The sequence below is a fragment of the Cynocephalus volans genome, chromosome 10 (genome assembly GCF_027409185.1).
Source record: "Cynocephalus volans isolate mCynVol1 chromosome 10, mCynVol1.pri, whole genome shotgun sequence".
NCBI lineage: Eukaryota > Metazoa > Chordata > Mammalia > Dermoptera > Cynocephalidae > Cynocephalus > Cynocephalus volans.
The window spans coordinates 132,444,997-132,471,352 of record NC_084469.1 but is presented as its reverse complement, the minus strand read 5'-3'; the positions used below and the strand labels follow the sequence as shown (position 1 = coordinate 132,471,352).

Genomic DNA, 26,356 nt, shown 5'->3' with positions numbered 1-26,356 from the left:
TATCTGTGGATATTGGACAGACTGGCATGGTCCTCTCCAGGGGAATCTGGTTGCAGAGCCTCAATGAGCCTCTGATCCCAGGTTCCTGGTTCCATGTCCCCTTCCATCCCCTCTCCAGCTTTCACCCCAGTTGTGGGTTAGGAATAGGCTAGAGCAGAGGGTGGGTGTTTCCATGCTCTAGTCTGGTGTACAGAGGAGCTCTGTTTATGCTCACTCTCCACCATGTGGCTCTGGGTGGTCACTGGGCTGCCCCCACCCCTCAGGAGGAACACTGGTGGCTTACCAGTCCCTGGGCTTAAAGCCGAGCTCCCCAAATTTAGGGGCCAGCCCATCCCTACTGGGCCCTTCCTCTTGCCCACCTTGGCTCCCCAGGCCCAGTCCCTTCTTTCCTGGGTTAGTCGGGTTATTTTGACTTGATGCTGTTTGGATAGCTTTCAATTAGAGTTGTCTAAAAAAATAATTTCAATGGTTGATAGGCCTTTGACATCTCAGAGAAGGAGTCTAGGCCTCTGACTCATGGTTTATTCTTTTATTTGTTTATAATAAAAAAAATAGAGTGACATCAACCCTTGGGTGGGCACACACATTCTGGGGAAACCCCCAGTTAAAATGCGCCTTGTGGGGGGGCATGCGGGGCAGGTCTCTGAGTGCCCTAGCCCTCTTGTAAGTACTTGCCCAGGATGGAGCAAGAGATAGACCTAGACAGGCCCCTCTGGATGAGCAGGTCCATGCAGCGGCCATACTTCCTGGCGAAAGGCAGTGTGAGCTGGAAGAAAAGGCCCATCTTACCCCTGATTTCCTGACCAGTTGCCTGTTCTAGCTCCTTGTAAGTGGGGTTCTCCCATCTGGGTGGGGGCAGGGACAGGGCAAGCCCTGTTGTTGGAGACTTTTGATGCCCTAGGGCTCAGTTATGCCCAAAGGCATCTCACAGGGCTATGGCTAATAGTGGTTAAAGGGGACAGCAGAATGACTAAAGGGTCGAAAATGTGTTTCCTTCTACTGGTTTTCCACTTTATAGCCATAGATGCTGACTTCACCTTTCCAAACAATGGACAAGCCAGAGGCCTAATAGTAATTGGGTACTAGTGTGTTTATGGTTGGTGGTATAATAATGCACTCAATTATGCAAATGTCATATGAATGAGAAATTGTATAAATCTTTCCCACCTACAATGCTAAAATTATTTTAAGGAACCAGAAAAGAAAAAGAAAACCCCTTGATCATGCACTTGTGCCTCCCCAAATGTGGCCAGGGTTGTAAGTGGTGAAGGCACAGTTGGTATCATTGGAGGAAAACTATAAAAAACCAGTGGCCTGAATACTGCTTTTTGACTATTTTGGATTGGTTAATTTCAGCCATCATTCTTCCCTGGGACCAGGGACCAGCGGCTTAGCTGCCTTCCTAGCCTTCTGGGCAGCCCTGGCCTGGCCCTTGTGCAATAAGATACAGTATCCTTCTGAGGTATCCATAGGGTCACCATTCCCAATGGGGTATAGGTAGCCCTCACCTCCACCCAGCTGTACAGACGTTCCTGTGTGTGCCAGTCATCCTTGAAGCCGGTGATAGCCAGCAAATCGACCACGAATTGCTTGGGGCTGATATGCAGGGTCTGCCAGGAGAACCCATGGTCAGGCAGCTGCCAGTCCCTCATCAGCCCCACCTCAGAGTGAGATGCAGAGCAGGGAGGAGCCTGGGCCTGCAGGAGCCACAGGAGTCATAGGTGAGCACTGTCATTACAAATCTGCCTCTAGGCCAAGGCTTGATCCAGATGAGACTGCCTTGCCTTCCTTTTCCTGTCCTTCCCGCCACCCTCCTGGCCCTGACCTTTTCCCCTGACCATTCCCCCCCCATTTGCTTCCTCTTGTCTTGCACCACTTATTGCAGGGGCAGGGGCATGTGGAGAACTTACAGGGTGCCTTAGGGCATGGGGCCTATCACACATACCCACAGCTGGTTGGCCAAGGAGACCACCTTGGCTGTAATGGCTTTGGGGTCCTTTTGCCTGATGGAATCCAGGATGATGTCGGTCAGGAAGTGGTGACATTTCTGTGCATAAAACATCTCTTCCCAGGACAGAGAGAAACTCAGGAAAGTCACTTCTGTGGAGGAGGGAGAGTGGATATGGCCACATCTGCCCACAGTGAGGGCCTTTGAGGCAGCCTGGAGGAAGGGCTCCCAAGGGACAATCTCTCCCTGAAGTACCCTAGGTGGTAGCTCAGTCATCTCCATAAGGAAGTACAGGGTCAGTCTTGGCTCCAGAACCTCACCTTGGGGACAGGGGCTGGCTGCGGGTGGTATATGCCTGAGGTTGTCCATCTCTGTAGTGTAGATGATGCTGTCCTCAAAGAACATGCAGGAGCCATCGCTGCCTACCACAGGGGGGTGAGTCACTTTGAGGATGACCCCTGTACTGTCTACCTCTCTGGCCTCAGGCAGAGGCTGCTTAGGGGCAGGGCTTTCTGTGAAAACAACATGAGGAGAGGGCCCTCCTTAAGCCACCTTAGAGCCCAAGCAGGGAGAGGACCTCTAGGGATAGACCAGTACACCGGTACAGTCAGTTATCTCCAAACTTCCAGCAGCTGCTGCCTCCAGCTTCTCAGAAGCAGTACTCTGGGCAGGCAGGGGCCTGTCCTGGCCTCTCATTGCCCTGGCATTATTGCAAGCCAAATCCTGAATTTCAGAACTCCAAGGAACTCTCCAAATTCCTCTGTTGAACTAATAGGGCCAATAATAACCCAATTGGAGACTGGAAATCTGTATGAAATTGTAAAATGAGAGGAGCTTTTTGGGCCAGACTTTGATGCATGTCCACTCTGGAAGAGCGAACATTTTTCATCCCAAAGCTTGACCAACTTAGGGCTCACACGCAGAGTTCAAGAAAGCCCCTCCAAGTGGGGCCTGAGCCAGTAAAAGGGGAGGTGACAGAATACTGTTGGAAGGACTTTGAGGGAACAGAGGAAACAGCCTGCCAAGGCATTCTTAGCACACTTCCCTGGGCTGCATCCCTACCCCTGGCCACATGCACTCTTTACTCTCTCTTCAACCCAGTCCCCAGAGACCCTCCTATCTCCTGGATTTCTCTACCTAGATCTCTGTTGGCACCTCACACACAATGTGTGCTCTTCCCCAAGTTCTACTCTTTCTCTTGTCCACCCTCACCAGAAAGGTCCACCTCCACCCCTTTTCAGTCACACAAGCTAGAAACCTGGCCCCTCCTTGGCCTGATCCCTCTTCCTCCCTCCCCCAACTGCCTCGCCTGCTTGGCCTAGCCTAGAATGAGCTCTAACACTCTCTCTTGCTGCCGCATTTGCTCTGCTCCTGAAATGCATTCCTGACCATGTGCTCCCTTGTGTAAAATCCTTCAGGGGCTGCCTACTCCCCTCAGGTCAGAACTGAGCACCACCTCCTGAACTTGGTCCACAAGCCCTGTCTTCATGGCATGTGTCTTTAGCCTCACCTCCCATCCCCTCTTCAGTGAAGCTTGGCCTCCAGCTAGACGAGTGCCCTGTGCTTCCACAAACACCCAGACTTCTCCTTTTCCCCTGCTGACTCCCCGGAACCCAGTCTCCTTTGTGCTCCTATGTCACAGGCTCCCCCTTCCCACCATGCTCATCATTTCACCTTATGTAGTCACTTGGCCCCTCAAGCCATGCCAATGTACCAGTCATTTCTGTGTCTGCTGCCTGGCACAGAGTTGGCATCAGTGAGCAGGGGACTCTAGTCCCCCTTTGTCACTAACTCATTCTGCGGTCTTGGCCAAGGAGTTTACTTTCTCTGTTGTAAATGAGACTTAGGTCAAGGATGGGAAAGGACTCACCTCTCTCCTTTGGCCTCTGTTTGCCCCAGTCCTTCAAGGCGACAGCTCTTTTCATGGCTAAGTATGGCTTAAATGTTGATTCTGGCCCCTTTTCTTTCGCTTCAGCTCCAGCCCCTGCCTGCAGACCTGGATCCTTCTCAGAATGGGCTTTCCAGGTAGCTGAGGTGCTGGGCTGAGAAGCAGGCTCATTTCCCAAGGGGAGCTGCGGGGCAGCCTCCTCCAAGGAGCTGCTCTGGGCAGCTGTCAGAGGCTGGAAATCCCACTGTTTGCAATTGACCATGTCCCACTCCCTCACTAGGGAGATCAGTTTTTGCATGGGTGTGACAGGAGGGTCTTTGGTTTCAGATTTCTGTGTGAGGTTTATTGTGGTGCACTTCTTGGAGGGACTATCACTGTGGCCCCCCCAGTGTCTGGGGTTGGCACACAAGCCAGGGCAGTGTGAGTATGGGCTGGGGTTGCCTGCCCTCTTGGCATTTCGGCATAGGGACACCTGGATGCTCTGGGTGTACTGCTCAGCCTCCTCCATCTGGCTGGACCTGGCCAGGTTCTCCTTGGCTTTGTTCCATGGAGTCCTGTCATTGCAGTCTTGGAAGTCCACAGGTGTACAGGTTGTGGTCTGGGGAGAGAGGGGCACAGTTGCTCTGGGCATGTTGTGCATTGACATCGAACCCTTGAGACTGAATAAGCTAGGCCTCCAAGACTTCACTTTCTCACCCAGAAAAATCTCATCCCCAACACAGGTCACCCATTTGAGCTTTGCTCAGTCTGAGTGGGGGTGATGCAGCCCAGGAACCTCTCACATTCCAACGGGAGATATCATCAGCATCCCAGGCCACTAATGTCGCCAGCACATCCCTGTGCCTCCGTCAAGCTTCAGCAACCAGTTCTTGTACTAGGAACCTGTGAAGGCCCTACTCTTTTATTTTGCCATACCCCTCAGGAGCTGGGTCTGCCCCTGAGCCCTGTGGAGGTGTTCTTTGAGGATAACACCAACCAAAGGAGGCTGGGACTTACTTCTTTGGCTCCTCTACTGAACTCCACCAGTGACCCTGACCCTTCTGTCACCACATGCAGCCTCCTGATGGGAAAAGCTTCTTCATTTTCAGATTCTTTGTCCTGAGTCCATGACCTGCAGAAACCAAGAGGGGTTGGTTACTGAGTAAAAGCTTCCATCAGCCAGTAGATCAGGTCTGCTCTTTGGCTGGGAGTTAATGCTAGACAGCAGGGGAGAAGGGGGTCTTCAAGGGCTTTACTTAGGTCACTGGCCTATCCTGGGCCTGTTCCACTCCTGCAGCCCCAAGGAGAACAGGTCCCAGTAGGAGGTGAGACTTAGGACAAGATTTCCAAGAGGAATAGAAAGGTCCAAACTCCAAACATGGAATCCTGAGTGGAGTTTCCTTACTTGTATGCCTCACATTGTGCAAGGGCTTCTGAGAGGGATGGAATGTGGTATTCTTCCACCTCCTGGCAGAAGAGGGGCCATTCCCTGCAAACAACAAGGAGATGTCAGAGTGGGCAGCTGGGGTGGGAGGTGGGGAGAGGGCATAAGCTCCCAGATCCACTGCCTTGAACAACAGTTCACATGTTGGAAATAATACACCCTCCTCCCTGAAAGCTACACACTCAGGTTTCCTTTGTTGCAAAGGGAGGAGTCAGCCTGGATGATTTTATCATATGATTTTCTTGCTTCACTTACTTAAATTCAGATGGTAAAAACAGTTTTCCAAGTCTCAAGAAGTTGAGAACATGTCGGAACATTTGGCCATCCCCATGGATGAGCAGGGTTTGTCCATATGTGATCCAGTACACTCTCCGAGGGTTGGACAGCAGTTCTGGATACTGAAGGGGGTTGGACACTAGACTCAGTAATCCCAGAGGCTAGGTCTTTAGTAAGTAGCAGGGCAGTCTTGCTTCATTTTTCACCCACCACACTAGAGCAGAGGCTTTGGGATTTCCATCTCCCTGTCTTGTTGGCCACAGGGAACCACAGTGGGGAACAGAGCATCCAGAGAGAGGCACATCATCTCTGCTTTAACTTTTGCTGATCCTAGACCACTTGCTCAAGGCATTTGGAAGCCCACCCTACCTCCTCCTCAGCCCAGGCCCCTCAGAACTGGCCTCCCCACTACCCACATTCCTGAGGGCTTTCCCATGCTGCTCATTCCCTTTCTGCTCATATGACAAACACACTTTGGGCAGTAGAGCCAGGGGAGGGTCCTTGTTCTAAGCAGGTGCTGGAAGCTGTGTGAGGTCCAGGTGACAGTACCCAAGCAGCTCAGGTGGGGAAGATGAAGGGGGAGGAGGGCAGCTGGGGCCAGCAGTACCTTCAGCAGGGTCTGCAGGGTGGTGGCGTACCAGTGGCTTCCAACATAAACTTTGATGATCTGTTGGGGGGAATACACGGTGATCTCGGCAGTCCATTCCTCATCTATGGAAATCAATGAGAGGGAACAGATCATACGGTCAGAAGGGAAATTAGATAGGGCATTTTGGTCAATAGTATATTGCATGTTAAGACAGTATCTTCACCAGTCATGTTGTATTGCCCACTGAGAAGCAGCAGAAATACCTGACACCACCCTTCCCTGCTGCTCACCATACAGTTTCTTGGGTGGTGAGGCAGGCTTGGAATAGCCCTTGTGAGGGTCAGCTGGTGACTCTGGGAGTGAGGATGGTAAGCCCTCTGGAATTCCAACCCCAAGGGCACTGATTCTCTTCTCCTGACCCACCTCCCTCAAGAAAGCTAGGCTGATGGTCCTGTCTACCTACATTGCCTACTGCCGCTGGTTTCTGGCTGGGGGTATCCTGGTTGTGTAGCTTTTCATGTGGCCACTCATACTGGGGCTAGGAGTCCCTCTGTATGTTTGTGCTTATGGTTTGGCAAATGTCATGGAGCCATCTCTCATTAAATCACTACCACTTCTACAGAGACCAAGCCTCTAGGAATGTCTAGACAATAGGAGCTCTATGCTGGGAAGATGAACGTATGACATTTTCTTGGAGGTGATTACATTCAGGCCTTGTTCTGATGTTTTGGAACCAGTTTCTAATGAGCTTTGTAGTGAATGAAAGGTACAGAACCAGATTATACAACCAAGAGATAAGAGGTATAGAATCAGACGGAACTCCAGGAAGACAGGGACTGAGTCCATGTTGCTCACTTCTATCCCTCCAGTGTGTACCTCTGTCCTGGTATATGGTAGGTGATTGATAAATGTTGAAGTTGCTGAATGATAGTAATACAGCTTAAACAACCCAAAACATTTTTGTTAAGAGGTTATAGGCAGCTGGTGAAAACAACATTGGTTTTGGACTCAGATTCAAACACCAGCTTGACTACTGTGTAATTTGAGCAAACTTCTTCCCTGAGCCTCTGCTTTCTCTGTTAAATGAACCCAGGGACTGTTCCTCCCTGGATGGCTGTGAGAACCATATGAGCACAGCCTGTTGGCTCCCGGGGCCTGAGCAGACCTGCCTTTAGGGACTTGTGTGGCCCTAGACTGGGTAGCAGCCCTGTCTGTACTGCTTGACATGAATTGTGGACTTGGAGATGAGGAGGGACCACTTAATATGAAAGTTTCTCTTTAGGGAAATCCTACAAATGGTCTGACTTTCCCTTCTCTTTCTTCTACAGTTCCTAGTCCTGGCTCACCTCATCTTTCCTCTCCAATTCCCCAGACCCTCCCCTGATGCTAAATTCAAGCCCACAAGCTTCCTCATTTACTGAGCACATCCGTGGGTGCCAGAGTCCTTGGCTCCAGATGAGTCTTCAGAGCCACTTTCATTGGCTCATAGGTGATGTCCCTCTTGTCCAGAAAGGCACAGAGCTCGTATACCTCGGAAATGGTCTCGGTCAAGGGCAGCCGGCAAGTCCCCAGCCAGTTCCTGCCCAGAGGAAAGACCTGTCATGAAGAATCTTAGTACTGCACCTCAAGAGTCCAGCCTGTAAACTTTCTGTGCCTAGAATGTCTTGCGACAACACTGGCTCAAACCTGGCACCATTAACATCATTTCCTTGATTTAACTGGAAATGGGGTGATTTCATATAGGAGAATAAGCCTGCACACAGGCTCACCTTTTTGGAGCTGAGCTTGACCTGTTTCAGCAAAGCCCTCTGAACTGACTAATTTCAAGTCTCCAGCCCCTGTTTTAAGTTTCAGAAGCCAGGCCAGATCCCAGCCACTCTCTTCCTGCCCTCATAAGCATCTGCCTAAGACATCTCGGCCCTTGTGGCAGCCTGTCAAGGTCTTACTAATACCCTGTCTGCCCAGGAAAGAGGCTGGGGTCTGAATATCAAACCCCCTTTCCATGGACCCTCCCTTCAGAGGTACTTGTACTTATCTTTATCCTCTGGGACATAAGGGTGAACATCTCTGGAAGAGATGGATAGTGTGGACCAAAAGGGCCCAAAATAACAGCATAAAAAGTGTTCAGGGTCCACTGACCCTCTCCCCAGGGGCTCAGGAAAACCCACTTCTACCTTCAGTTTTGGTACCAATGTGTATTGTGACCCTAAGGCAGTTGCTCTACTGTTTTGAACCTCAGTTTATTGTTCTATAAAACAAGATTGGAATCCATGCTCCTGAACTAATGAGAACATTCTGAGCTCATCCCTCAATGCAAGCGTCAGGTATTATCTCCTCAGGGAAGCCTGCCCTGCCTTGCTTCTAAGGGGGCTCACCCCTGGCTCTGGCCTCTCTGTGTGTCCAGTGAGCCTCCCAAGGGTGAGGAGAGGATCTTTGTAAAGGGGTCTGCATGGAGAGGTACCTAGTACCCTAAGGGTATGCCTGGTCACCTCAGACCTAGCCCAGGGATAGAACCAGAGAAATGGATTATAGAGAACAGAAACAGGAAATAGTCTAAAACCTTTGAAACTTGCGGAACCTTGCACCTTGGCACCAGCCCCTCACCTCTGATGCCCTAACCTGATGGTGGTGCTGGGAGTGGCTAAAATGATGGGTTGGCCCCAAGGACACTCTTTCCCTCTGACTCATAGGAAAGGCCCATGTTGTTCCTAAAGAAGGGCAAAGCCCAGCCTGATGGAACCAAGCTGCTCTCTATGGAGGGCCTTACTTGACGTGCTGAAAGAGGACCCCATTCCCGGTGATGTACAGTCTACTTCCATCCAGTGTGCTTTCGATGCGGAGCTGTCCCAGCACAGAGTCTGGATACTTGACCAGCAGACCCAGGGCCATCATGTACAATGGCTTCACTGACTCCAGGCTGGCTGCATGGCTCCTCTTCCCAGGGCTTGGAGGAGGACAAGAGGTCCGGGAACAGGTACCTATGTCAGGGAGAAAGGGATGACACCTAGACCCCCCATAGCTGTATTGGAGGCTTTGGGTCTCCATTCCAACTGCTGCCTCCAATTAGTACTTAAGAGGCTTAGAGGGAGGTTACACAGTAACCTTGCACAGTATAAATCTGGATCTTCTCAAAATCAGTATAATTTTTTGCATACTCAGTCAGATTTAGAGGTCAAAACTATTTGTTGGGAGGATGAGGCAGGGATGGGGGCAGGGTTCATTTCCCATATCACCAACATCTGAATTTAAGAAATTTCAGTATAGCAGCTATCTGGCCCCAGCCTCTGCAGAAATCTCCATTAGTTCCAAGCTCTGCTTGAACTACCCAAGGGTAAACATTGGCAACCATAGCACAGACACCAATGAGTATTACAGGCTTCCCTATTCACAGCCCCTATCACTGGTCCTCCTGGTCAGAATTTTCCTCAAAGACATTCTATGTGGTGTTACTTTCAGGTTGGGCATTTGGGTTACTGGCTAATGCAGTGGGCACAGGGCATGGTCCACAGAACACAGTTATCACAGAACACACTGGCCCCAGTGGCAACAATGGGCCAGCAGGCAAGCTGCTGGGGATTTTCATGGATCATCTCCAGTCCTCAGGACAATGCTACAAGAAGGGTAGTGTTATCATCCTTTCACAGATGAAGAAACGGTGCCCTGAGAGGCTAATTAAGTACCTTGCCCTAAACTGCAAACCTAGGCAGGAGCAGAGCTGGGATTTGAGGTCAGCTCTGTCCATCTTCAAGGCTACCAGAGCTGTTTCTCTTAGTTATGCTTTATAAAAGGCTAAAGCCACACTTTGAGTTTAAGGAGTGCTGCCTGGCTTCCAGAACCTGTCTTCAAACACACTTCCTTCCATCTTCACATTGCTCTGTGTAGCAGGCACTACTCTACCAGGCTCACAATGATCCATGTTCTCTGAGGGACAGAAGGCCTTGGGGGAGGAGAATGAACTCACTCCCCACTTAAGTGCATTGTAAGGCCCTGGGACAGGTTCCTGAGCTGCTGCAGGACGCCTCTCTTCCTAAATAGGATGGGACTCTATTTGCCACTCTTCACAAATAGGATGGGACTCCATTTGTCTGGGAGGAGGTTGGGAAGAAAGGCCTTATTCCCAATGGGATAAATGTCTGGAAATGCCCAGGCCAAGCTTCCTATATTCTAGAGAGTTCTATACATTCTCAGAATGTCAGCTGAGGCCATCCTGAGGTAGCTAGCTTCCTGCAACATACACAGCCGCTTCCATGGATGTGCAGGAGTTAGAAGATGGGATGATGAAAGGCAATCGAAACCAGGAGGGAAGGAGCAAGCTAGAATGAGGCAAGGTTGGGAGCACGAAGCCCTGAACTAGACAGGGGTCAGGACTGTCAGGAACAGGCAAAAATAGGCACAGCAGCCAGGGGTTGTGAGGTGGGGGGACCAGGGAATTTGGGGGTGAGTGGGATAACTGAAGCACTGGTGGGAGATTTGCCCAAGCATTTCCTACATCCTCCAAATGTGCCTGGAAGAGGAAGGATAGGAGTGGCAGGTGGGCACCGCAGGTCCCAAGTTGCTCACCACTTCCACATGCAGGGCAGACCTCCCTACCCCTGGGAAACCTGCCCTCAGGCCTAGCTTCCTTCCTCAGAACGTTCTGGCCTGGTTTCCCCACCCAAGCTGGACTCCTCCTGCTCCAGACTGGGCTGGGCTCCCTACAGCCCTGCCTTGCTGCCTGCCACCCACCGTCAGTGGGCAGGCTGAGCAGACAGACAGGTTACACAGGGCCTCATGCTGAAATTCCTCTTGGATTCTAAATCAGCCAGAGCACCTGCTTTTCTTACCAACCCCCAAAGCCCAGTGTGGTTGTGGGAGGGGAAATGTTTGTCTTTGGCTTTTCTAACTTAAGCCCGGATTGCCACAGAATGTCAAGGGGAGGACAGGGTTCCCTGGCAACATACCCATGTTCATCCGGTACAACCTTACAGCTTCAGTGAGCTCAGAGATTTCCAGAATTTCTACTTCTGCTTCTAACACATCTATGTTGGAGAAATTATCTGGTAGTAAAATCTTCTGTGAGCGGAGAAAATTCACTTGAAAAGAGAAGGGAAACAAAATGAATTAACAAGGTTATTTCTGATTTAATTGTAGGTCCAGGTTTTGGCAGGTTTGCTGCAACTTATTCTAGGCTGTCCTTGTTCTGAAACAATTTCGAAACATACCTGGTTAGATTAGCTTTGAGTCTGTGATTTTGAAGGTGAAAGACCCCAAATTATTTTGTTTTCCTGTGTCTGAATCCATGGGTGTGGCCTCCCATGGCCTAGCCTGGGGCTCCTAAGCCAGGCCCTCCTGGTGAGCACACTGGCCCTGAGACTTACCCTGTGAGTCTTGACCCAAGAGCAGGTCATTCCAAAAGAGGGAGTTGTCTTGCTGCTTAGAGAGGAGGGGCCCAGCCGAGCCTGGGCTGGCAGGTGGCACTTGTGGTGGTTTGTCCCTGCCTGGATTGCAGTGTGGGAGACAGAGACGGAGCCAACGCTAACGCCCTGTGTGAATCAACTTGGAGATTCAGAAGCACATCAGAGACAACTTTTTAGGTAACTATGAATAGGAGTAGCTGGGGTTATAGGCATTTGGGCTCCAGGAGTAAATTGGGTGTTTACTGTCCTTTCCAACTAGGCAGAAGCATCATCTCAAGATCAGAGATCATTCAGTTCACATCCCCAACAGAGCTCATCCTGGAGCAGTGTGGGGAGAGAGGCTCTCTTCCCTATAGGGTGGAAGATCTTGTTCCTCCTTAGGTCACTAGCTCAAGTGGACAATTCCACAATAATTCTGGGGAACTTGTCACCATCTACCCTCCTTCCCTTTTATTCTGAGTTTGGTGGAAGTGAGAATAAGTAGGACCATCCTTTGAAACAATCCTATTTCCTCATTTTATGGTGAGAGGACTGATGCCTGGAGCCCATTTGGATAAATAAGGGCAGAGTAAGAAGAGAAGCTGATTTTGGAATCCAGCTCAGTGTTCTGCCCTTCCCATCAACTCCTGTGGCCTCAGATAGTTTCCAGTGCTCTTTTACAGCCAGGCCATCCCAAAATAAAAAGAGAATAACATAGCTGTGAGCCTAGTGGGAATCTAACGCTTGCCTCCTGGAAGGCTCTATCATGCTTCCATCGCTTCTGCCCAGGGAAGCTCCTGAGACCCTGAGCATCAAGCTGGGCCTCTGTGGAGTTTGGGGTGGCGAGGAGTGGATGGGCCCTATCAGCATGCCGCCCATCCCACCCCTCACTGCACCCCTGGACAGAGCAATCACCAATGAAGCGGAACTCGCTGCACTCGCACTCGATCAGGGCCACAGTCTCAGCCAGCCACAGCAAGTTGTCTTCTGTTACTAGGCTCGGATACTTGGCCACCAGGTCTAGCGGCAGGAAACAGTAGTGCACTTCCTCTTCTGTGTCTAACAGTGGTGTGTCCATGAGCCCCAAAGGTGCCTTATCATGTAGGCCTGGAGGAGAACATGCAGAGGGCATCACCACCTCCCAGAGGCCAGGGTCTCAAGTCTGGCAGGGCTCTCACTGACCCAGGGGCCCCAGAGGAAGCTGGAGAGACCACCCAGGAGAGAGTCCCTGCCAGACACATCCTTCCTTTCTCTCTCTTTTCAGAGGTAGCCCTAAAATTTGGAAGGAATATGGTGTGGAACAGGGCATCTAAATCTAATTTTTTCTACAGAAAGTGAAGGTCAGTGGGACGTGGCTTACATACACAAAGTCATTAAATTCATTGACCCATTTGGTTCTTTCTAATTGATCAAACCAATCACCATGACCCACAGGTGAAATAGACGCTTTTGAATCTTCTGGAAGCTCAAAACCCACCGATAATCATGAATGCTCTGTTCTGGTGTTGCTGATAGGCTGACCTGTGCTGCAAGGCACCCATCAGACAGTGATCACTTGGAAACATTCCTTGTGTGGTGGTTAGAGGTAACTTGAATGGATGTGGAGTTCCTGGACTTCTATGAGGGGGTGGAATGCAGTTTAGCCTTGCCCAAGTGAAACCAGTATGCAGAGGAATGAGTGTGGAGGAGGATGTTTAGTTCCAGTGGGCAAGCAGCCATAGAGAATGCACGTGCAGAGTACAAGGTCAACAGAGATAACAAAAATCATCTAGAACTAGTTCAGAAATTAGGGTACTCTCTGGATGGAAGCCACTTCTGTTAGGGTGAGGGGAGGGGAAACTGGTGTGGGCTTCAGGGAGGGCTGGCCTGTCCTGATCATACCTGTGAAGGCTGGGCTTTTTATTGGAAATTCTGAGGGTTTGCTGATACACTTCCATGTTCGCCAGTAGTTCAAAGATGCTCTCTCAGCAACAGGTATGTCTGCAGGCCGCACACGTAGGTGGTGTTTCCCTTCCTTCATATTATCTAGAGTCTGTTAGATAAAGATTATTGCCTTAAAAATGTAAACCAAGTAACTACAAATTCTAGAGTGAATACCAGGGAAAATGATATGCAACTTACGTTGGTAAAGTGTTTGAAATAAATCGATCACAACAAGCTGTAAAAATTTAGGGCTATGGGATGATATGCTGATATTCAAAATCCCAATGGCTATTTCTTTTCTGATTTTTGAAACTTTTTTTGTGTTATAATTTTATGTTGAGTAAGAGTAATTTTTTATTTTTATTTTTATTTTTGGTGGCTGGCCAGTACGGGGACTGAACACTGGACCTCAGTGTTAACAGCACCATGCTCAACTAACTGAGTTTACCAGACTTTTTTTTTTTTTAATAAAATTCAACATTTATTTATGATAATGATTCCAGTATAACAGGAATAGAAGGAAGCTGCTGCTGCTTTTTTTTTTTTTTTTTTTTTTGGCAGCTGCCTGGTAAGTGGATACAAACCCTTGACCTGGTGTTATGACCACCATGCTGTAACCAAGTGAGCTAACTGGTAAGAGAGTAATTTATCTTGCATAATCTAAAGAGCAATTTATATTTAATCATTAAAAACTTGATATTTTCTGCTATCATTTCCTTCAAGAATTCAAAAACCCTTTCTGACCTGTTGTGATTTGCTCATTGTTTGGATTCATCCTAATCCCGGGAAGTGGTCTTATTAGTGAGATGGAGGTGTAATAAAAGTGTTGTATACTGGCACAGGGTTCCACATTTTTCAAAGCACTTTCACAGATATTTGTTCATTTATCCTGACACAACTCTGTGAGACAGATGTGTTTTACTGATGAGGCAGTAAAAGCCACAAAGTCGAAAAGGCTTTGTGACTTGAGCAAGCAGTCTTCGCTTCTTGGCTTAAAGGAGCCGGTGACCAGGGTGGGCTAAGGCTGGAGTGGAGCACCCTAACTAGGCAGGGCTGAAGCCCAAGACAAAGGGTGGGCTGGACCCTTCGTGCTGCCCTCACTCAGGGACCTGTTCTTCCTCAAAAGTCCTGCAGGGGACAGATTATCATAATATCAAGCCTATTTTTTCCTGTCCTTACTCTAGAAGAAAATGCTATATTCCCACTAAATTTTTAGAGATAGCAGGGCAAATGGTCCTTTAAAGGCACGATATGACCAGATTCTCACAATGAAACTAAGAAAAGAACCTGCTTCTAATTCCTACCTACACAGATGAAGCCTTTGTGAAGTTGCTCTTGGGAATCCTGAGAATTGAGAAGTGCTCTCTGGTGGCCACAGCTATAAACTGCACCCACATAACCACTTAAGGTCTACAAAAGAAGGTGAACCAGAGTAGGAGAATCTTCCTTACTTTGGGTAGCTGGAAGACTTGTGGGAGGATTGAGCAAAGGCGGGGTGACGGGGAGTGCTTTCCTGTGGCACTCAGCAATGGGGGAGACAGTGCATGCATGGAACACTGGAAGAGAGTCTCATTCATTCAATTGAGAAATGCTCTGTGCATTGCCAAGGCCACAGTCAGACACTGTGCCTGGATGAAGGAACTCTCAGCCTGGGGAAAAAGAAAGACATGAAAGCCAACAATTTACATATACTAAAATAAAAGCTAGTGTCGGTTATGAAGTTTCTGGACCTCCAGGTATCCTGGGATTTCTTTCCACAGCATTAGAAGGGGATCCAGCTTTCCTGTCCATCTTTGCTCAGGGTTACACACAGCTTTAGTTTCCACGTCAAGCTATCAGCTATCTTGAAGAGGGAATCAGGGAGAGATGGGTGTCGTACGGGGAAGTAGTTGGCCTTGGGCAAAGAGGAATAAAAACGAGGTGCCAGGAAGGTGACTGAGAGGCCAGGACAGATTCTGCATCTGTGCGTGGGCAGGCATATTGAGTTAAGATGAGGGACAATAACCTGGCAGTTTTTGTGCTGAGAAGTGGGACAAAGAAAGGAAAATGGTGACTGTACCCAGGATGGACAAGGCAGAGAGGATGCCTGGTAGAGATTTATACTGAGCCAGCTGTCTCTGTGCCTCAAACGTGGCCTTGAGGTACATAGAAGTTGGGGGAGTGAGGGAGTTGATTCTAGAGCAATAAACAAGAGCCAGAGAGTGAAGAGCCCTATAAGCTGGCTGAGGAGTTTCGTTTTATCCCCTGGTTAAAAGAAACCATTGAAGGATTTAAAGCAGGGACTGTTACTTGACTGTTATTTACACCATCTCCACACAGGCAGCCAGCAAGTCCTATGACTCCATCTCTTGGTTCTCTTTTCCCTTTCTCTAGTCCTGGCCTCTGGTCCCCAGGCCCTCTCTATAGATCTGTCAAACACATGAATGAGTCCAAATCACTCCCCCTCTTAAAAAATGTCAGTGCTCCCTATTGCCTGGAGGATCAATTCCAAACTCTCCATGTTGCACATAAAGTCCTTCACAGTCAATGGAGGCAGCAGGGTATACACAAAAAGCACATGGGCCTTGAACTCAGACAGATGTGGGTTTGAATCCTGACTCTGTCATTTAAGAGCTAACATTGCCCAGGCACTTTTAAACAAAATCCTCCAATATTCCCCCACCCACAAAGTAGGCTCTGGTATTATCACTTCCTTTTAGCACATGGGAAACTAGGCCCAGGAATATGTAAGGAACTCCATACCCCAAGTAAACAGAGATGTTGGGAATGGAAATGAGGATGCTAGAGCTCAAGTTCTTAACCACTAGCCAGTTGCATCCCACTTGTCACTGAGACTCTCCAAGTCTCAGGCTCCTCACATGCAAAATGGAGACAGTAAAATCTGGAAGGTGTTATTGTAAGGATTAAAGGAGATATGTGAATTTCCTTCCTTTTAGTGGTCAGACCCCAAACTCCCTTTCCAGCCTCATCTCCCACCATTCTTTGTTTTCACTCCATCATCAGTGACACTAAACTCCACAAAACTTGAAAAACACTCCATGTTCTTTGATGCCTCCTCAACTTTATGTATGCTGTTCCCTCTTGCCCAGAATATCCCTCTGGGTATATTCCCTATTCTCTGCCTGAAGAGCCTGGAGCCTCCTGCAGCCAGACTGGGTGTCATGCTCCCCCATTGTTCCCATAAATGCCCACACACTTCTCTCTGCAGGCTTCTGGCTTGGTTTCAGACCTGTCCTTCTACCTATACTGAGGCTCCTGCATCCCCACCTTCTGGTCTAGAACCTAGCATGTAGTAAGTGCTCAGAACTGCTGTGTTAGTTGAAAGAATGCATGAAAGTGGAGGGCTGGAGGGCTGAGTCCTCTGGAAAGCAAAGCAAAGCAAAGAGGGACATGGGGGATCACAAAAGGAGCTGGCAGAGAAGTGGACTGCACTATAAAACTGAGAAAGATGCTGACTATCCAAAACTATAGGAAAAGCTGGCACAGGATTATAATGAGCAGAACCCAGAGTTCAGAGGGCAGTAAAGACAGTGATTCCAACTTGGGCCCTGGAGGCCAGAGGGAAGAACTAAGAGGGAGAGGGACTGGGATAATGGAGGAGAAGGAGAGAAGATGGCAGGAAGGAAAGACTCAGTTTGGGTCTGACTTGTGATGGACAGAAAGACAATGGGTAAAGAAGCACGAAAAGGGAATGAAACTAGAAAGAGCCTGGAAGAGACAGCCTAGCATCCCAAGTCCATGCTAAGCTGATTGCATCACAGAACTTGAACCTTCCATTCACCTCACCTGAAGTTTCAAACCCCAAGACTCTATCTCAATGGTGAAAACAGTGGTGTCCTTGAACAAATCTAAATTGGCCACATGAGAGACAGCCTGTGGGGTGGTAGGGAGATCCGTGCCCAGGACAACAACCTGTTTGAGGATGACCCAGATTCCCTATTTGGAGGTGTTGTGTGGTATGAGGTATGTCCTCCGGGATGGGTCAGTAATGACAGTCCAACTAACTTGAGAGAAGATGTGCTAGTTGAAGGGAGAATCCATTTTGTAGAAATGAAATCTCAATTTCCTGCTATTTCCACTAATGTAAAGTGTGAGAAGCACCACTTTCCCCAAGAAAGGTATGTTTGGCAAATCTGTAAAAAGAGAAAAAATAAGTAAATCCACAAATATTGCAATCCTTGCCAGTCAGGTCATGCTGCATGCTGATCCAAGGTGTCGGTCTTCCGTGGGCTCAGGAGCCTCAGCAAGGTGTTTTCTGAACTCTCTCAGCCAATCCTTGCTCTAACTTCTAGAAATACAAGGCCTCTATTCACAAGAAGCCATTTGGATGCTATTAAGAAACAACAGAAAGCATTCCTCAGCCCCCTCACCTACTTATTTATGGTCTGCCAGTGTCCCCTAATAGATATAAACTCCCCAAGACCTCAGGATCCTTGCTTGTGTTGCTCTATGTTTGGGAACCTTGCTTGTATTTGCAGCACCCAGGAGAGTGCCTGTGGTATCTCAATACTTTTTTTGTTGAATAAATGAATGAATGAATGAATGAATGAATGAATGAATGAAGAATACTCCAGAGAGCCTGGGCTTCCAGCTGCCCTTCAGCTTTAATGACTGAAGTTTTCACAGAGCGCGTGGCTCATCTTCTATGGGCTGACTTCAAGTCCGCTTTCATTTGCCTGAATATTACTTCGAGGAATTTTACTCTTCGTATGTTATGACCTGCAAAGTTACCAGAGGGAGGATTTCTTTAGTGAAATATGGCCCTGGATTCAGATGACTAATTGCTAGCACAAGCATAATTGATGTTGTTTTTGGCCTAGATAGTAGTGAAAAAATATGTCAATCAGAAGCAACATAAAACTGATGGTGGGGGGGCGATGTGCACGTGCATGTGTGTGTGTGTGTGTGTGTGTGTGGTTGCCAAAAGATGGCTGACAAAAGTGCTCTGCTGGCAGAACTTTTGGACTTAACAGAGGCTTTCCATATAGCAACAGTTCTCAGAGATGCCTCATGCTCTGATGTGGGCTGTTGGAAGGGATTGGATGGTAAAAGAGCTTGGGGAGCTTGCAAATCCCTGACTGCCTTATAAAGACAAGGAGGGCAAGAGCTGCTTTGAAGTTCGAGGGAAGCAAGGCTGATAGAACAAAAGGATGTGCAGAACAATTGCTATCAACCAAAGGAGCCAAATAAGACAGCCCTCAGTATCTCAAACCTGCCCTTCCACTGCCGGCTCCAGTCCCATCACTCTGCAGAAGTCATCTTGGGTACATCATTCAACATTCTCTCAGCAGATGTTTATTAAACACCTGTAAATGCCACATACTGTGAAAGATGCTAGGAATGCAAACATGAGAAGAATACAGTCCAGTGAGGGAGAAAAACATGAATATTGATCTCAACAGAATTAGCACTGATATATGGGCCGGCCCGTGGCTCACTCGGGAGAGTGCGGTGCTGATAATACCAAGGCCCCGGGTTCGGATCCCATATACGGATGGCCGGTTCGCTCACTGGCTGAGCGTGGTGCTGACAACACCAAGTCAAGGGTTAAGATCCCCTTACCGGTCATCTTTAAAAAAAAAAAAAAAAAAAAAAGAATTAGCACTGATATAATAGAGGAATTAACTCAGTTATAAGAGCAGAGAACAAAAACTCCATCTAGAAATATCAGGTGAGGCTTCCAGGGGGCCACATGTAGGCCAAATCTTAAAAGGGAAGCATTCTAGGAAGAGGAAACAAGTGAAAAGGTATAGAGAGAAAGCATATGGGGTGCTTAAGGATGTGGCTGAACTTCTGAGTGTGTGTGCACGTGCACGTTTGTGTACATGGCCATGCATGCATGTGTGTGTATGTGCTGGGATATGAGCCAGGACAAGCAGATGGGCCAACTTGGGAGGACTCTGATGCCATGTCAAGGGGTTTGCACTTGAGTTGTCCACTTATCCATACCTACAGACAAGCTACACTGCTGGGACAAATACCTGCTGTTTATGTAATCTCCTTCCTTCCCAAGATCACAGTAGCAATCTGTGCTTACATGGTGAGTAACAGGAAATGTGAGACTGCCACTGGTCTGTTTTCTTTAAAGCATCATTTGTGTGATCAACATAAAACTCCCTGGCTCCCTTGAGCACAAGGAACGCAGGCGTATTTGGGTTGATTGCTGGTAGCAGAATGCTCGCAAGTAGAACAATTTAAGGTTCCAAACTTAGAAGTCCCCAGATGGTGTGAAAAAGGAAATACAAGTAGCATGTACTGTCAACATACCATGTCCTCAGTGGACTTAGAGGGGCTAGTAAAGGAAATCAATACTCTGCCATAAACCTTGAACCCTTTTGAGTGACCATGAAGGGAAATTTCACACTTTGCAGTAGCAGCTGTGACTCTCAACCAGGATGATGTCATGTGAAACGCTGAGAGCAGTTTACATATTGATGAAGAGGCCTTCTCAAATTATAGAGAAAGTTCTAGGAAGCCCTGTGATGTTAATATAAGGACCTGTAATAACTACTTTGTATTTCCCCTATGAACAATATACAACACTCCAAAACATCCAGGTTCATGGATTTACATATCAGCTTAGATGACTTCCATATTTATATCTCTAGACCTGACTGGCTTCCATGAATTCCAGACCTGTACATCCAGCACCTCCTTACCACCTCCCCTTGGATGTTTATTGCCTTTTCATTACCTCCCAAACTTAACACATTCAAATTCTAACTTGATTTTTTCCCCTAAACCGGCACATCCCTCAGAACCCACCATTCACCTGGTTGTTCAAGATTGAAACAAAGGAGTTGGTCCATTCTTTCTATTCACACAAAGCATTTGTTCATTTAGGCAAAATCCTGAGTATCTGTATAGGCCTTAGCAGTGGGAAAAGTGATGGAAATGTGTGAGGCTGTCATTTTCTTGAGGCAGCTCTTTGTTCCCAGCTATAATTACAGTCTGCTTCAGTGAATAAACACCACTTCAGTTGGGCCAGCCCAAATGTTTATTTATTTGAAAACACCATTTCCAGAGCATAAGTACTTGTTTCATGGTCTGTTTTAGGGAAGCAGATCCACATGATTCTTCAAATACTTGTACTGCTCACACAACTTGGAACTTTGGAATTGTACAATTCATTGGCCTTGAGTTGTCTCCCATCTAGAAGTTGCTTCCCAGATATATTTTGTTTCAGTTTGGGAAATGACAAAAGCAAAGGAGTTAAAAGGCTTAATAAACTGTTTATATAGTTTTAAATGTATCCTTTAAAATGGTTCTTTAAGGGCCGGCCCGTGGCTCACTCGGGAGAGTGTGGTGCTGATAACACCAAGGCCCTGGGTTCGTGTCCCATATAGGGATGGCCGGTTGACTCACTGGGTGAGCGTGGTGCTGACAACACCAAGTCAAGGGTTAAGATCCCCTTACCGGTCATCTTTTTAAAAAAATTAAAATAAAAAATAAAATGGTTCTTTAAAAAGTTACCTTGATCTCTTTGATTTTCTGCAACAAGTAAGTTACTCTCTCCTTTTCCCCACAAAATGGTGCCTTGGCATAGAGTCATCAGCAATCCTGACATGCCAGGCCATTTAAGTGGTTTTGAAACCACTTGTAATCAATTCTAGCTCACCATTCCTGGGGAAGGTGAAAAGAATTTAAATTCAAGTGGGTAGCTGGAGGGGAGAGAGAGAGAAAAGACGGAAGGAAGGAAGGAAGGAAGGAGGGAGGGGGAGAGAGAGAGAGAAAAATAAAAGAAAGAAAAGAAAGAGAAAGAAAGAAAGAGAAAGAAAGAAAGAAAGAAAGAAAGAAAGAAAGAAAGAAAGAAAGAAAGAAAGAAAGAAAGAAAGAAAGAAAGAAAGAAAGAAAGAAAGAAAGAAAGAAAGAAAGAAAGAAAGAAAACACAACAACTTGCACTGGAGTATGTTAGGGATTTTTGATTTCCAAATATATAATAACTTTTGAGAGAAAACATTGAATTATTTAGTAAAAAGCATCCATAAAAACATGTACTATGAAATGTTCTCATTCCTCTATGACCTGGGTCATATGCATGGTCTATCTCAATTTTCTTCTAAGAGGTGTTGGGGAGGCATGGTTGGTGGTGTGCTGAGCTGCTCTTCAGCTTGCTCCATTAGTGCTGGTGGAGATAGAGTAATTGACACCTTTTCCAGATAGTGGGATTAATATGGAGCATGGCCAATGGTCCTTTCTACTCATAATACTTAGTTCTTCTAGGTTAAAAAAAATTAATTGTCCAAAATCTACAGAATAAACTACTTAAGATCAGTCACAAAAAGGAACATAAATGATCTCTGTGGTTTGGAGAAAAATTAGGAAAAAACATAATATTTTTTGATACTTAAATGGTTTATAAGTAAAGGTATTTAAAGATTTTACAATAAGAAAACAAGAAGTCTCTTGGGAACCAGAGATGTGAAGATAAAGGAAAGATCTTCAGTTTGGAGAACTTTTTGCTTTTCTACAAGTGAATGTTGTGTACCTAACAGGCACAAAGAAAAGTAATATTCTTGATGAGTCTTTTAGATTTTAAATCTCAGATGTGATGTACACTGCAAATCCTACAATTTCTAAAGTTTTCTCCTTTTAAAATTCAACAGCAAAAACAAGAAGTGGTTTAAAGTAGGATTTTCAAGAGCCAAGGGCACTCTCTCAATGGATAGTAAATCACATCTTGGGTCCATGGAGGCTGCTGGTATAGACAAGGTGGAGTTGGGATGAAATCCTTTATTAAGAACATGCAATTCCAGTGTATTGTTTATTACTTTAACTCACTCATCACACTTGCCCTTTAAGAAGGTGTATTAGTCTGTTTGTTTGTTTGTTTGTTTGTTTGTTTGTTTGTTTGTTTATAACATAAATACCTGAAACTGGGTAATTTGTAAAGAAACAATATTTATAGCTTATAATTTTGTAGGCTGGGAAGTCCAAAGTCCAAGGAACATATCTGGTGAGGGCCTTCTTGGCAGTGACTCTACACAGTGATGCAGGGTTTCAATGGCAAATATGTACGGAGCAGAGAGAGAGTTAAACTCCTCACTGGCTCTCCTCCTCCTCCTCCGCCTCCTCCTTCTTCTTTTAACTGGCTCTTTTAAATTTCTCAGAACCATGCCCACGATCACCATTAAACCATCAAGGGGATTAATCCATTCTCTAGGGCATGGTCCTCACTATCTAATCACCTCTTCGAGGCCCCACCTTTCAATTACCATAATAGGATTTCTCACCATCTTAACACTGTCACAGTGCGGGTTAAGTTTCTAATACATGGACTTTGGGGAACACAATTTAATCCACAGCAAATGGTCATCTCAGCAACCAATATGTGAAAGGATACAACATTTAGTGATGTAAAGTCTATGTTACTGACTACCACTACTGGCTGAAAAGAGCATCTTACCTGCAACAAAGGCATCAACTGCAAACCCAGTGCTTGCTCATAGAGCAAGTTCAGTTCTGCACAACTGGAGAAGGAGAGTTTGGAGGTGTAGAGGTAATAGTGCACGTGCCTAAATGTGGAACCATCTCTGTCGATGAACAGCCTCTGGCTTTCTGAAGAGGTCAAGGCTGAAGCCTCTTTCCACAGCAGGGAGTCTGGGAACTGAGCAAGTTTGCTTCTGGGAACTGAGAAATGCCAGCCCCCAACATTGAAATGAAACAAATCCTCTGCTGATTCATGAGACATGCCAGGCTCCTCCTAAAGGGAGAATGAGAAGAGAACTATGCAAGAAAAAGAAATAAAAAGCATCCAGAGTGGAAAGGAAGAAATAAAACTTTTTCTGTTTGCCAGTGACATTCTCTTGTATATAGAAAATCCTAAGGAATTCACTTAAAAACTATTAGAAATAAGTCCAACGAGGCTGAATAATGCAGATCAACATTAAAAAAATCAATTGTATTTTTATAAATTAGCAATGAACAATCTGAAAATGAAACTAAGGAAACAATTCCATTTACAATAGCATCAAAAAGAATGAAATAGGGATAAATTTAACAAAGGAAGTATAATAGTTGTACTCAAAATTTCAAAACATTGCTACAAGAAATTTAGAAAGACTTAAATAAATGGAGAAACATATCAAGTTTGTGGATCAGAAGATTTAAACTGTATTGTTAAGATAGCAATACTCCCCAAATTGATCTACAGATTCAACATAATCCCTATGAAAATCCCAACTGCCTTATTTGCAAAAATTGACAAGCTGATGTTAAATTCATAGGGAAGGGACCCAGAATAGTCAAAACAATCTTGAAAAAAGAACAAAGTTTGAGGATTCACACTTCCCACTTTCAAAACTTACATCTATATGCAATGTGCAGAATAGGCAAATTTATGGAGACAGAAAGTAGATTAGTGGTTGCCCAGGGTTGGGGGTGTTGGGAAGGGAATGGGGTATGACTACTAATGGGTATGGGGTTTGGGGGGGATGATGAAAATGTTCTAAAATTGGTTGTGGTGGTGGTTGCACAACTCTGTGAACAAACCAAAAACCATTGAATTGTACACATTAAAATGTTAAATCATATGGTGTATGAATTACACCTCAATAAAGCTGTTTTTTAAAAAGGGACAGTTGTGATGAGGTGCTCTCCATCCCATCGAGCAAATGCAGAGCTCTCTTGGGATCCTACCTGTAGAGATATTACATCAGTGGGAGCTGAATGCTGTGAGTGCTTTTTCATGTATACAAAGGCAGCAAAGATCATGAACTTCCCTCAGCTCATTGTTAAAAGTGTAAGATAATCTACTCATAGGTGAATTGTCTATTTTGTTCCAGGATGACCTAGTTTATCAACACTATGGAAAAGTAGAAAGCCATCAAACATACAAACCATCTATATCAGATTTTAAAATAAACAAAGAGCACTACCCTTGTAAAAAAATTAAGAGTGAGAAATAGTGTATAAAGTTTTACCTACAAAGAACCATAAAACGATATTGAATTCTAGTTAAAAAATTATGCATGCTGAAGTGATTGGGGTGTGATGTACCAATATATCTATAACTTATTTTGAAATGAATCAAAAAATAAGATAGGGCCGTAGTGCGCGCTGGGAGAGCAGCAGCGCTCCCGCCGCGGGTTCGGATCCTATACAGGGATGGCCGGTGCGCTCACTGGCTGAGCGCGGTGCGGCCGGTCACAAAAAAGACCAAAAAAAAAAAAAAAAAAAAAAAGATAAATTGATGGATACAGGAATGGATAGATTGACATGTCATAAAACAAATATAGCAAAATATTCATTGTAGAATGTAGGTGGTGGGCATAAAGTGCTCACTGTACAATTCTTCCAACCTTTCTGAATGTTTAAAACTGTGGATTAAAATGAATGGTGGTGAGGAGGAAAGAACATTAAAGTAGGAGGTAGTTGCACAAGAGAGGAAAAGCCTCTTTCTCCAACAAAAACCTGCGTCTCGATTTTGACAGCTGAGGAGAGAAAAGAAATGTGTACAGCAAAGAAGGGGGTGGGGTCCATTTCTCCTACAGTAAGCTGGTCTTAACTTCAGATATAAAGAAGAACAGTTATTTAGGCTACATTTAAAACTACAAGATTTAAAGGAGTCATAAAAAGAAAGATTACAAATTGTAAAACGGTGTCATGACTCACGGAAACAGAGCTGTAAAAGCCAATCTACTGAGCTAATCTAGGCTTTTGAGTCCTGGCCCTTCTAAACGTGGACATGACAAACAGAGTAACTAATGAATGGCCTCCTCTAGACCGGAAAGCATAAACACACACAGACTCTTGATTTTGCTTTCTGTCTTCCTTAAAGGTGACTAGCTGGTGGAGAGCTCAGTTCAGGCGCTGCGTGTGCAGATTTGGGACGTCAAAAAAAACTTGCTCCTTCAAGGTGAGCCCCAGATCTGGTCTCAGTTCCCCTTTTCTTTCTTTCTTTTTTTAAAAGGTGACCAGTAAGGGGATCTTAACCCTTGACTTGGTGTTGTCAGCACCACGCTCACCCAGTGAGCTAACCGGTCATCCCGATATGGGATCCGAACCCGTGGCCTTGGTGTTATCAGCACCACACTCTCCCGAGTGAGCCACGGGCCGGCCCGAGTTTGTCTCCTCTTTACACACGTCCTCAAGGGGTGCCTGCTGAAGTGCGGGTAGGGGTTAAGGATGTCGCTGTTCTTTCCAGAGTTTTCTTCCCAAAGACTGCTCGGGGGCTGGTTACTGCAGAACAATCCCAGCCTGGGGAGAGCCCACAGTCACAGGCAAGCTTGGGGTGTCTGCAGTACATGAAGGTCAAAAGATTTCTTGCCAGGCTGCAGGAAATGGGGTAACCCTAAGATAGTCGTGCCCACCCCATCCCAAACAGCATCTCTCTTTTCCACACTGATCTCTCTCACCTAAAGGAGCTTCTCCCAAATCGATTTCTAGAACTAGAACCACCTCATGTTCTAAAGACAGGACCCCCAACTCCTCAGAGCCAACATTCCCCACCTTTCAGATCTGGAGCTCTCCATTATGCCTCAGAAATCCCCAACCCTTCAGATCTGAATCCCGCCTTCACACACACCCCAGCCCTGGCCCGGAGTCAGCATCCCCGGCGCTAAGATATGAAGACCTTCCTCCGGTCAAAGAGGAACATCCCCACCGCTCAGACGTGGAGTGCCCCAAATCCTCAGAGCTAGAACGTTTCATCCTCAAACTCCTCAAGCGCTAGCCCTCCAAATCCTTCAAAGCTGGGGCCACGCCCCCTGCCCCAGGGCCAGGTCCCTAGCTCTGTGGCCCTAATCCTGGGCTACAACGCCCCCCATTCGCCGCCTTAGTGCTTTTTGCGCCCCACTCACAGCGGGCTCCATACCATGCTCCCGGCTCCTAAGGCAGGCGGGCAGGCGCGTGACCCAGCCCATAACGGTCCCCGGGAGCGCGGCGGCGCGCGTGGAGGGGCGGGGCCTGACAGGCGGGGCGGGGCCTAGCGCGC

General features: G+C 46.7%; 1 protein-coding gene across 5 annotated transcripts; it reads right to left on the bottom strand.

Moving 5' to 3' along the window:
* Window positions 1-514: 514 nt before the first annotated feature.
* Window positions 515-26,317, bottom strand: KCTD19 (potassium channel tetramerization domain containing 19). 5 transcript variants are annotated; one of them, XM_063111930.1, is made up of 16 exons: window positions 26,237-26,317; window positions 22,829-23,125; window positions 13,381-13,531; window positions 12,415-12,606; window positions 11,065-11,196; window positions 8,892-9,102; window positions 7,543-7,703; window positions 6,143-6,246; window positions 5,515-5,657; window positions 5,221-5,304; window positions 4,833-4,947; window positions 3,819-4,434; window positions 2,269-2,460; window positions 1,946-2,100; window positions 1,509-1,610; window positions 515-766 (listed from the first exon to the last, which is right to left on the bottom strand). In XM_063111930.1, exons 1-16 carry the CDS (start codon window positions 26,237-26,239, stop codon window positions 653-655), a joined length of 2,772 nt encoding a protein of 923 aa, XP_062968000.1. In that variant the 5' UTR covers window positions 26,240-26,317; the 3' UTR covers window positions 515-652. The 5 variants fall into 5 exon arrangements, with proteins under 5 accessions (XP_062968000.1, XP_062967999.1, XP_062968001.1 ...); XM_063111929.1 differs by having other exon boundaries at window positions 26,223-26,255; XM_063111931.1 differs by having other exon boundaries at window positions 2,269-2,370; window positions 26,223-26,255.
* Window positions 26,318-26,356: the final 39 nt, after the last annotated feature.

Excerpts from the sequence above, each read along its gene's own strand:
- KCTD19 (XM_063111929.1), bottom strand. Across the intron at positions 5,305-5,514 it reads TTTTTACCATCTGAATTTAA|GGAATGGCCCCTCTTCTGCC; the intron begins GTAAGTGAAGCA and ends TGTTGTTTGCAG. Across the intron at positions 1,611-1,945 it reads CCTTGGCCAACCAGCTGTGG|ACCCTGCATATCAGCCCCAA; the intron begins GTATGTGTGATA and ends TTCTCCTGGCAG.